This window comes from Coregonus lavaretus, assembly GCF_964263955.1.
Source record: "Coregonus lavaretus genome assembly, chromosome: 10".
In the NCBI taxonomy this organism is placed as follows: Eukaryota; Metazoa; Chordata; class Actinopteri; order Salmoniformes; family Salmonidae; genus Coregonus; species Coregonus lavaretus.
In genome coordinates, this window is record NC_139997.1 from 45,300,158 (window position 1) to 45,311,650 (window position 11,493).

Sequence of the window (11,493 nt, forward strand, 5' to 3'; positions counted from 1 at the left end):
AAAAACTGCCAAATAAAAAGTATGGCCGGGACGATACCAGTATCACGATACTCGTTAGTACCGGGGCAAGGAAACAAAACACTAAGCGGATTTAACTTCTTTAGGAAAACAGCCCTAATGTTGGAAACAACATCATTATGTTGTCATCCAGAGTCCCTTTTTTTCTCCAAGCTATAGAACACAATATTTTAGAGTTTGTCTGCTTCGTGTTTTCATTTTTGTCATGGAAAAAATGGTGATACTGGTATCGTCACAGCCCTAGTAAAAAGGCTGTGATACTTCTAATCCAAAGCCTTCTACTGTGGATATGACAGGGTAGAAATTCCACTCTTCAAGTCATTGGTCAGCCAACACATGAGTAATGAATAAACCATATACTAATTCTATACCCGACACTGATCAACACAAACCCTGGTCCTGTTGTATGGGAAATAACCTCTCTTGGCAACATGAGTCTGCCAGGAAGTCTCAATAACATCAGGCAGCTGATCAATACAAGCTTGTTTGCCTCCTCTGATCCAGTCAGTCGCAGGAGCTCATTTACATTTACATTTTAGTCATTTAGCAGACGCTCTTATCCAGAGCGACTTACAGGAGCAATTAGGGTTAAGTGCCTTGCTTAAGGGCACATCGACAGATTTTTCACCTAGTCGGCTCGGGGATTAGAACCAGCGACCTTTCGGTTACTGGCACAACGCTCTTAACCACTACGCTACCTGCCGCCCCATAAAATACAGACCACTTCCCATCCTGTCAACGCGGCTAATTTTGTCCATACATATAATTCGATTTGGTCTAGTTACATTTTAGTCATTTAGCAGATGCTCTTATCCAGAGCGACTTACAGTTAGTGAGTGCATACATTTTTCATACTGGCCCCCCGTGGGAAACGAACCCATAACCCTGGCGTTGCAAGCGCCATGCTCTACCAACTGAGCTACAGGAGGCCACTACATAAGTCTATGGCTAAGTTATAGTTATCTAGCCCCGGTTGGCTCCTACAGTATGAGGCCAGTCAGACAGATACAGGCTTGTCATCCATCCCACAGCAGTGTATCTGCACCTTCCCACAGAGACACCGGAGGAGAGGGTTCACATGGGCTGGAGACCGGAGTATGACCTTGACTGAGGTAATGGTGGAAACTGCCAGTATAAGCACATTATAAATGCTCCCACTCAGAGGGAGAAGGTCACCTCATCCATATAGACACACATATCACCTACACTCAACAGAACATGTCAAGACACATAATACTGTATGGTTTACAGACTTCACTGAGGGCCCATCTGCTGAACCTGTGAGACACTCACAGAATCACACACACAGATCCCCAGCCTATTGCACTGCAGTTTCCTCTATGCAGCTCTCCTCTGGATAGAGAGTGAGCAGACCCTGGGCTATAGAAACCCAACATCCCCCTACAACACACCACTTACGATCAATCACACCAGCCCTTGAGCGTCTCCATTAAAGAGGGTGTAAATAAATCAAAGTAAAATGACATGGTAGAGTACTCCCGACATCTCTCAATCTGAACAGCTTTTCCCAATAAAAGACAGAGACGTACCCGATAGCTATTCCTCTCTCTCTGAGCCGGTTCACTCAGGACCCCCCCCCCCCGCCCCCCACCCCCCATGCGCTGGTCACCGACCGGACAGGAGAGAACTGCTCCGGCTTTTATTTCTGCCCTGCACCATTTAGTAAAAAAGAGAGAGGAGTGGGAGACTGGGAGAAGGAGAGAGAGAATATTAGAGTGAAAGAGAGAGCTAGAAAGAGAGAGCAAGATAGAGAGAGGGGAAGAGTGAGGGTGAAAGGGAGGGCACAATTGGCTCTGGAGTGCCCCCTATGTCATAATGCTGGCAGCTGATTGGCTGAGGAGGAGCCATGCAGTCACTTCTGCATCCTGTGAAGAACCATGAAAGAGCCCTGCTGCCTAGCAACCATCTAGAACCATCAGAGGAAGTGAACGACAGCAGCGGAGTAAAAGAGGGAGGGCTAAGGGACTGGAAACAGGAGGGGTAGGCTAATATTTCCTCCCTGCAAAGCAGCAATTTTCCGACAGCTTTTTAAAAAAAATGTGGCCTGTGCTTCAGTGTTTTCCTGTTATGTACAATCAACTACATTTTCGTAACAGGTCAACACATCAAAAGAAACACTAGATAAAAAATCTAAAGAAACTTTGACATTGCATGGGAAATACCATGCAATAACTAACGGAATTTCTAAAAGACAAATTACTTACTTCTGTACTTTGGGGTACTTCATCTCTGAGATGACATTAGTGGCTTCAGTTTGTCTTTGTTTCAGTTTAAGGGGCCACATGTTGTCCACCCAGTCCACTAGATCCACCTATAAGAGAGTTGACAGTTGGCATTCACTATCAAATTTGCCCTCATCATAATGGATAAATGAATTAAAAACTGGCGCCGCCATCTCACCACAGTGGGCCTCTTGACGAGGTTCTCCAGTTTGGTGTGGCTGAACTCCAGGCTGATAACATTGAAGAGTTTGTCCCGCTCCTCCTCAGGCGTCTCGTAGTAGCGGACAAACTGAGCCATGCTCATCTCAGAGCCTTTCTGAGTGCTCACGTCCATCACGTCAACGGCACGACGGCTACCTGCAAACACAAACACAGCAGTCTTACTGTAAACCTGAACACTACCATGTGACATGAGAGATCTTATTAGAGGTCATTTTGCCTAAGTAAAAAGTTGCATTTAACTGTAACTGGTGTCAGTCTGACTTTCTATAATCTAGATGAATAGGCCTATATGTATTGTGTCTGCACTACAAATGTCTGGAATTTATCTTGGTAAAGTGAGTCATCTAATGTTTGTTCCATAAGTGAAAGAACCCTGCATTCCAGGCTTATAAAAATGTTTCCATCAACACCCACACACTTTTTGACTTGACACCTTTTCCGGTAGCATGCTTTTAATTCATCAACTAATGCAGGGTATTGTTGAGTACAGTGTGGGCACTGCTGTCCAAACTAAATTATGAGTCTAAGATAAGTATTTATGCAGTGAAAGGAATATGTATCATGCCTAATATTTCAAAGATAAACTTACCAACCAAACCTTTAATCTCACTGACGGTGAACTCCGGGTCTGGCATTCTGTATTTTTTTAAAGAATAAAGTCAAGATAAGCATATTAACTTCAAACCATTCCACAAAGACTAATATTTAACCAAGGCAAACAAGAACATTTAATAGGCTAAATAGGATTGGATTGTTCACACGTCTTCATATTGTACTCATCTCTCACCTGAGCCCCAGTCCATCTTTGGCTTTGAAAATAAGAGGGGTCTGAAGTGCCTCTCTCTGAACATACTCATAAGTGAAATCTGAGAAGAAAAAAATGTAGGTGTTCAATGGGCCATTATAACTTCAATATTGCACGTGGTGCAGCAGAGTGCAATTTGTGTGCGTCTCAATGGCTGCGTTTAGACAGGCAGCCCAATTCTGGTCTTTTTTCCCCACTAATTGGTCTTTTGACCAATTAGATCAGCTCTGAAAAAGATCTGCAGTGAAAAGATCTGTTGTGATTGGTCAAAAGACCAATGACTGGAAAAAATATCAGAATTGGGCTGCCTGTCTAAACACAGCCATAGATTTGTGAGGACATCCTGCACAAAAACAAATTAACCAATGGGAACTTCTCCTCTAATGTGTGTGAATGCAATGGATGAAAAGGAAGAACATTTTAAAGGCCCAATGCAAACGTTTTTATCTCAATATCAAATCATTTCTGGGTAACAATTAAGTACCTTGCTGTGATTGTTTTCAATTAAAATGCTAAAAAAGAAACAAAAATACAGTAGCTTCTTAGCAAAGACCAATTTCTCAAGCAATCATTTTGCTAGGACTGTCTGGGAGTGGTCTGAGTGGGGAGGGGAAAACAGGAAAACTAGCTGTTATTGGCAGAGAGGTTTGGAATGCTCTTTCTTATTGGTCTATGAACTAATTTACCACCTGGTGATGTCACTAGGCAGGCCAAAACGCCATCCCACCAAAACAGGCTGAAATTTCAGGTGGTGTTTTCAAACAGCTCTTACACTAAATTGGCATTATCATCATTTTCACAGTATTATTCCAACCTCAGTGTGGAAATATATATAAAAAAAACACAGGAATATCACGTTTTTGACTGCGCTGGGCCTTTAAGCATGTCCAGTATGCACCTGCACACCAGTGATGAGTCTGCATGATGGGGGGGCAGTGAGTGTGGTAGGCTAACATTATGAATTAAACATTTTTTATTTTATTTTTTTTACCTTTGCCGTCCATCAACTGAACGAAATGTGTGTTGTACGAATTGCTAACAAGTTTCTCCTCCAGATTAAAACCCCTGACATTTGCAATTTCTTCAACGTCAGAGAAGTCCTCATTTTCGTCGTACATTGTCCGGCAGATGGAGCGCTAGTAGAGGAATGAAAATACATGTTATAAAAGTATCAGTCAATATTATTTATCATATCTTACCAATAATGTTCTCAAAATACTAGAGTATGTAAAGAACATGTAAGTATAGCTTTGAATAAGGGCGGTCGTTTCAAATTAGAAATAGCCTAGGCCAGGCAGTACATTATCTTATGTAGGCTAGAGAGAGATCACAATAAAACAGTGGTGCACGTGGCCATGCTGTATTTTTGGTTGTAGATTGGCCTTCAGCTGCAAACACCTTTACAGATGATTAAACAATGCTAGTTAATAACGTCAATTAATCGCTATGTCCAGGATAAACATTAACATAACGTACTAAGATGCACAACAATAACAACAACGTTGCGCAGTGAGTGGGCTTGTGAATAATGACGTCTATCATTTACCAAGTAAAATATAGCCTAAGTGACTACATAAAGCTGACGTTTGTCAATATTTTAACTTAACATAGGACGTCTTCTGATCTGAGGGTCACTGAAATGCTAACAAGCTATGCTACCACTGATATCTCAGCTAACCTAGCTAGCTAGTCCAGTTAAAAGCTAGGCTAGCTATGCTAGAATAGGGTAATAATGCTACACACCAGCTTGCGTCCAGAATCTGCACCCGCTTCCATGATCTGAGCCCTTGCCTAGTGTATCTGTTTAGCCCTTCATTTAAAAATGATAATAATCACATTCAAACTAATTATCACTGCGTTTCGACTCAAGTAAGTGGTAACCATATTTGTTTTGTGCTGGATAACGTCACCGATAGAATCAAAACATTGTTGGACAACGTCATGCGTCATCTCCCACAATACTTATTCTTCACGTCAACTATGAAAATAGTTCTGAATGTATAACAAACAAATACTATTACATTTCTTTCTCTGACTATTTCACGGTCTGTCATAGACCTGCAATTTCATGCACAACAAAAGCTGCTTGGAGTCCGCATACATGCTAGCTCTAGTTTAGATCCCTCAATATGGATATATTGCATGCATGTACGCTATTGGGCACAATGGGCAGTGGGAACATTGTCTAAAATAATTCAATTGATTATTGCAATTTGTTAGTTAGTAGCGAGACATTTGTATCAACGTGTCATGCGAGTGGCTTCGTTATAATCATCCACTGTCGTTCAAATTATTATAAATAATTTGCAAGGATAACTGGCACTGTTTCTTCGCATTCTTCACTGGCATACGTTTCAGATAGCCAGGTTCGATTTTCCACGAGTGGCCCTGCATGACTGACTAATGACAGTAATCAAATTATTGTATGCACTAGAAATATAGTTTCTGGGTAACTAATTACCATGTGAAACTTAAGTGATTTTTTTTGTATGATCCAACTCACTTATTATTATGGATAGGCAGACTTGTTCGTAGTTTATTAAGCTTTGCCGCAATGGCTTATGGGTGCAGCCAGCTCGAGCGAAACGGCAGGGTGTAGGTGTTCGGTTCAGAGACGGTGCGTAAGACGTAGACGGTATAAAGTTTAAACAGCATTATGCTTACAGTAGTTTATTGTCATTATTTAATGTCAACATCGCGCTAGCGACAATCGATGGAAAGTATCGTAACTGCTGCCAATTTCTACATCAATTTCTTTGGACACCGAGGATGTTATCGCTGGCTAGCTAACGCCTATCGTTATTATTAAACAGCCACATACGAATCAAACAACGCCTGTTCAGTCTATTCAATTTCAGCGGCACAATGAGTCTGAACGAACATTCATTGCAAGCACTGTCTTGGAGGAAGCTTTACTTGAGTCGAGCAAAACTGAAGGCTTCCAGTCGAACGTCTGCTCTACTGTCTGGGTTCGCTATGGTAAGGAATAAACTCGCCCAAAGATGCATTGCAGCAGAGGCAAGTCTTTGCTTTCCATAGCAGGATGACGGCTAGGCATCATCCAAAAGCAGAATCCTTGTATATTCATCTCATGTTGTATAGATTATTTGCACCCCCAAGTTTTGCATTGCAGTTTTGCGTCGCAGTTTTGCATCATTTGGAAAGATCATGTATGGATGGAATTTTGACAGCACGTTTTTTCCCCCTTTATAGATCTCTAGTTCCAGTCTGTCTTGTATGCTAATTTTCTCTTTGATACATTTCATAATGATATTACCCCTTTCTCCTCTCTAGGTAGCAATGGTGGAGGTTCAGTTGGACACAACCTATCCTTACCCACCTGGTCTCCTCATTGCCTTCAGTGCCTGCACAACTGTGTTGGTGGCCGTTCACCTTTTTGCCCTGATGGTTAGTACCTGCATCCTGCCTAACATCGAGGCAGTCAGCAACGTTCACAACCTCAACTCGGTGAAGGAGTCTCCACATGAGAGAATGCACCACCACATAGAGCTGGCCTGGGCCTTCTCTACAGTCATTGGCACCCTGCTCTTCCTGGCTGAGGTTGTACTCCTCTGCTGGGTCAAATTTCTACCCATTAGGCCTAAGAACCACAACCCCAACAATGGGACCATATCTGCAGGTGTGGCTGCTGCCATCACATCCACCTCCATCATGGTGCCTTTTGGCCTGATATTTATAGTCTTTGCTGTACATTTCTACCGTTCCCTTGTCAGCCACAAGACAGACCGGCAGTTCCAGGAGCTGGAGGAGCTATCCAACCTGACCAGGCTGCAGAATGAGCTGGATGGCAGAGGGGAGTCCCTCATGCAATCCCCCAGCTCTCAATTCCCCTGAAGACTGACCACTGACAAGATAGATATCTCTACCATGCCAATACCTTTGTCATTAGTTTGACATTTTCTATTAAAACACTGTACATAATCTGCTCATAATTTGTATGAAAGTGTTGTGCTACTCACTGTTTCAAATGGTCACATTTCAACATGATTTTTAAAAGAAGGAATCAAGTCAGTGTTACTTACATATAACTGTAAAACTATGCCACTTAACGCATGTACACATGTAACAGAAAAAAACAACACCGTCTTAACTGGCACTTGGAGTATTGTATTGCAGACAGTTTTTTAAATTCCATTTACCTTGCAGGTAATAGTGCATGAGGCTAAAGAGGGCTCATTAACATAATATCTGTATTGGGGCAAGGGGTCTTGCCTTATTGTTATGAGCACCACTGAATGTCTTATGGAGCTTTCAAGACAGCTCGGAAACTCTGAACCTCCGAGTTAAAATTTTCGAAGTGGGAAACCCGGGCCTCATTTTTCTACAAGTTTCCAAGCCGGAAAAGTCTGAGTTCCGAGTTGTCTTGAACGCAGCATTACTTCTGTAAGAGGTGAATATGTTCCGTATTCAACCTAATGTTCAGATTTTTTCTTTTTACAGTTAATATTTGTGATATTAAATGTAATTAGCCTGCTTAAGTTATTTTTAGTCCAAATGTTACTGCATAAACTCTACAAGTAGCTTACATAGTAGTAAACTGTGGTATTGAAATAAACATTTTGTACAATGATTATTGTCTGAACAATGTTTTTGTGACATAGAAAAGCTTAAACATGCTGAAGTTATTTTCACTGCTGCTTAAACAGTGAATATAGAGATGAACTGCACATTCTTTCTCAACACAATTCAATTACATTTACATTGTTTAGCAGACGCTCTTATCCAGAGTGACTTACAAATTGGTGCATTCAACTTATGATAGCCAGTGGGACAACTGCTTTCTTTTTTTATGGGGGGTGGGGGAAGGAGGATTACTTTATACTATTCCAGGTATTCCATAAAGGTGTTATCTTCGTGAAGGTGTTATCTGTTGCTTTCATTTCCTGTCAAAAGTGCACCCTCTGTGACTTATTTGTACACTGAGTTGGTGGGTCTTGGTAAATATAGAAAAGTTTGGTCATAGGCACAGCCTTAAAAACCATGTAACCATTTGCTTTTTGTTTTGCTTCTAGGATACATTTTTGTAATACCTCAAGTTGCCACTGGGGCATGATAGACAGATGGCGCTGTGACCTCATTTCAAGTCTGATCATGTTCAGTGGTCCTGTTTCAGAGAAGTAAAGGTACTAAGATCTTACTCATGATGTTGTGCTCTCTTTATTTGTTAAATGATGGCATTTCACTGCATGGTGTCCAGAGATGGAGCACTTTAGGGTGGTCCTGCTTTGGTATGTCCTATTCACTGTGGTATGTTGACTGTTTCCATTAAAACTGATCTCACATCCAACAGATGTACCTTAAGCAGAGAAAAGTGGGCCACCTCACCATACAGTGAATTGATAATCACCAGACCTGGGTTCAAATACATGTGTATTCTATTATTTGTTATTTAAATACTTATTTTCTGTGTATTTCTGTATTTTCAAATAATGTGGCCCGAAGCAACTACTTATTTTGGAAGTAATTGTAAAGTATTTTCAAATAATTTCCTATAAATAGCCTACTATTTGAAAGTATTTTCAAATACTATATTCAAATACCTGGATTAAATGCATGGAAGTGTATTTGAGTATTTTCAAATACCTGCCAATACTTTCCAAATACATTCCAATATTCAACTACTTGTCTTTTCAAAGAAATATCGGAATACTTTGAAATGTATGTGAAAGTAATTGAGATATTTGAAATAGTATTTGAACCATGGTCTGCTATTCACACAAGCATTTAAAGCAGGCTCAGCACCACACCTGCAACACCCAGTAAAGACAAACTTCTTTAAATGCTTCAAAAGACAACGTATGTACCTTAGGAGTTGTGTATATTGTCGTTGCCTCTTCTCTTCCAAAGTCTGACACGGTTCCACATTTGGCCACTCCGTCCACCCAGAAGCCCTCATAAAGCTGACCTTTGTCCAGGTAAAATAACTTCCCATGGCCATTCTTCTTCCCATACTTCCAGTTGCCTTCACATCGTTATTTTCCTTTATTCCCTAATTTGTGTTGAAGCCAATCTCAAAACCCGACATACTGTTATAGTTTACGCCCAAATCCAAACCGAATTCATTTACTTTGTTTCACCAAATACATGTTTTATTAACTAATCGCTGTTGCCACATTAGTAACATTATGCAGTGTGCAGTATTTCTTTCTTTCAGTGTTTCATTGAATTACAGCCATATTGTCAAATGTAGGCTACAATTACTTCGTCTACCTCACCCATCCACTTACACACTGGAAATCAACTTTCTTGTCTTGAACGCACCCGTTGTGACAGTCATGAGACAGTCTTCCATGTAAAGTAAATTGCCGCTACCTAGACGAAACATGCCCTGTCAGTGATGTTTGTCCTTCAGCCATTCTCCCTCATATACAGTATAGTGGGAAAGGAAAAAAGTGTAGGCCCTATAGCTACATTCTTAGTACCTGTTGAAAGATTAACAAAAAAAAAGGAGAGAACCAGTCACGGCCCAATGGGTCTAAATGGTGACGCAGTAAAAGCCAATTTATGCTTGATCCGAAAATGTGGTCGGAGGCGCGGTATGGATGGTGTGACTCAATTGCCGAGGCATGCAGTGGCCAAATTGAGCTCTGTACCGCATCGCCATGCGCCGCGCAAATTTTGTAGCAATGCAGAGGGCTCCGTATAGCTCCGCATTGACATGATTGTTTGATGGTAGGTGGGGGCGGGAGGTCTAGTATTTATACAAACTCACTTCCTTGACAACTTCCTTCACAACAGCTCTGCACTGAAGCGCAAGAAGTATGAATGCCCTGACTTCTGCAGAGGCCATATCACCCTAAATGCTGCACGGCCAATGCAGATAACGGGTTGACCATGTAGCGCCTTTAAGCCTAGGCCTAATACCTCAAGATAAATGATGTGTGCAAAATCTAGGCTATGTCATGCAACAGTAGTACCATGCTTCTTGCTGTCTAGCTAATCCCTTGTGTATTCATCTCCATTGACTGAATAAACAGTGTCGCAGTCCACACTTCTGTGGCTTTCTGTCCCCTAATTTTGCCAGGGGCTCCACTTTTCGAGTTTTCTTCAGATGAGGCATGGCTGAAAGCAAAATGTACATTGTTTGAAAAAGTTCACATCCTTAAAATTACAATCCTGAGTTAGTTTTACAGCCCAAATGCAGCCCCACCTCTTGGTTTGGGGGATGCTGTGGAAATGTAGTAACCACTCTAGAGCTAACTGTTAGCTATGGATCAAATCAATCAAATCAAATTTTATTTGTCACATGCTTCGTAAACAACAGGTGTAGACTAACAGTGAAATGCTTACTTACTGGTCCTTTTCCAACAATGCAGAGTTAAAGATAAAAAATATCAAATAGAAATAGTGGCATGAGGAATAAATGCATAATAAGATGATAGTTGGCTCTGTATTGTTAGATTTCAGTGCAGCCTTTAATGTTATTGATCTTAAATTGTAATTGTAGAAACTCATTTGCTATGGCTTTACATCACCTGCCATCACATGGTTGGAGAGTTATTTATCCAATAGAACCCAGTGTTCTTCAATGGAAGCTTCTCTAACATCCGACATACAGTGCTATGTCCCTCAGGGCAATTGCCTTGGGCCAGTACTCTTCTCTATTTCTAAATTATTTGCCACTGGTCTTACACAAAGCTAGAATGACTATGTATACTGATGATTCCACAGTGTACATGTCAGCAACCAAAGCCAGTGAGCTCACTGAAATTCTAAACAAGAAGTTAGTCAGTATCAGAATGGGTGATTAATAATAAACTGGTCTTAAATACATCTAAAACTAAAACCATTGTATTTGGTTCAAAACATTCTCTAAGACCTAAACCTCAACTAGAGTTGTGCATAAAGGGTGTGACCATTGAGCAAGTTGAGGAAGCTAAACTCCTAGGTATAACATTGGATGGTCAATTATCATGGTCAAGTCATATTTACAAAGTTGTTGTGAAGATGGGGAGGGGTATGTCTGTTATAAAAAGATGTTCTGCGTTTTTGACACAAAAATCAACTGTTCGACTTGTTCAGGCTATGGTCTTGTCCCATCTTGATTACTGTCCGGTAATATGGTCAAGTGCAGCAAAAAAAGAACTAGCAAAGCTGCAGCTGGCTCAAAACAGAACAGCAGGCCTTGCCCTTAACTGCACATACAGAGCTAACATCAACAACATGCATGCCAGTCTATCCTGG

At 41.1% G+C, this 11,493-nt stretch overlaps 2 protein-coding genes across 2 annotated transcripts in view; one reads left to right on the forward strand and one right to left on the reverse strand.

The window, feature by feature from the left end:
* The window catches only part of LOC311136473 (lysine-specific demethylase 2B-like), a 49,222-nt gene extending 44,059 nt beyond the window's left edge, over positions 1-5,163 (reverse strand). The window contains exons 1-6 of the mRNA XM_084170609.1: positions 5,032-5,163; positions 4,280-4,424; positions 3,271-3,349; positions 3,073-3,119; positions 2,440-2,618; positions 2,244-2,350 (exon numbers count right to left, since the gene is read on the reverse strand). Of these exons, the coding sequence (XP_084026735.1) occupies positions 2,244-2,350; positions 2,440-2,618; positions 3,073-3,119; positions 3,271-3,349; positions 4,280-4,424; positions 5,032-5,064 (590 nt within the window). The 5' untranslated portion in view covers positions 5,065-5,163. The remainder of the gene's footprint in view (positions 1-2,243; positions 2,351-2,439; positions 2,619-3,072; positions 3,120-3,270; positions 3,350-4,279; positions 4,425-5,031) is intronic.
* Positions 5,164-5,855: 692 nt separating this feature from the next.
* orai1b (ORAI calcium release-activated calcium modulator 1b) lies at positions 5,856-7,774 on the forward strand. Its single transcript, XM_084170610.1, has 2 exons — positions 5,856-6,267; positions 6,583-7,774. The coding sequence occupies exons 1-2, from the start codon at positions 6,154-6,156 to the stop codon at positions 7,141-7,143; spliced, it is 675 nt and encodes a 224-aa protein (XP_084026736.1). The 5' UTR covers positions 5,856-6,153; the 3' UTR covers positions 7,144-7,774.
* The last annotated feature ends 3,719 nt before the right edge of the window (positions 7,775-11,493 follow it).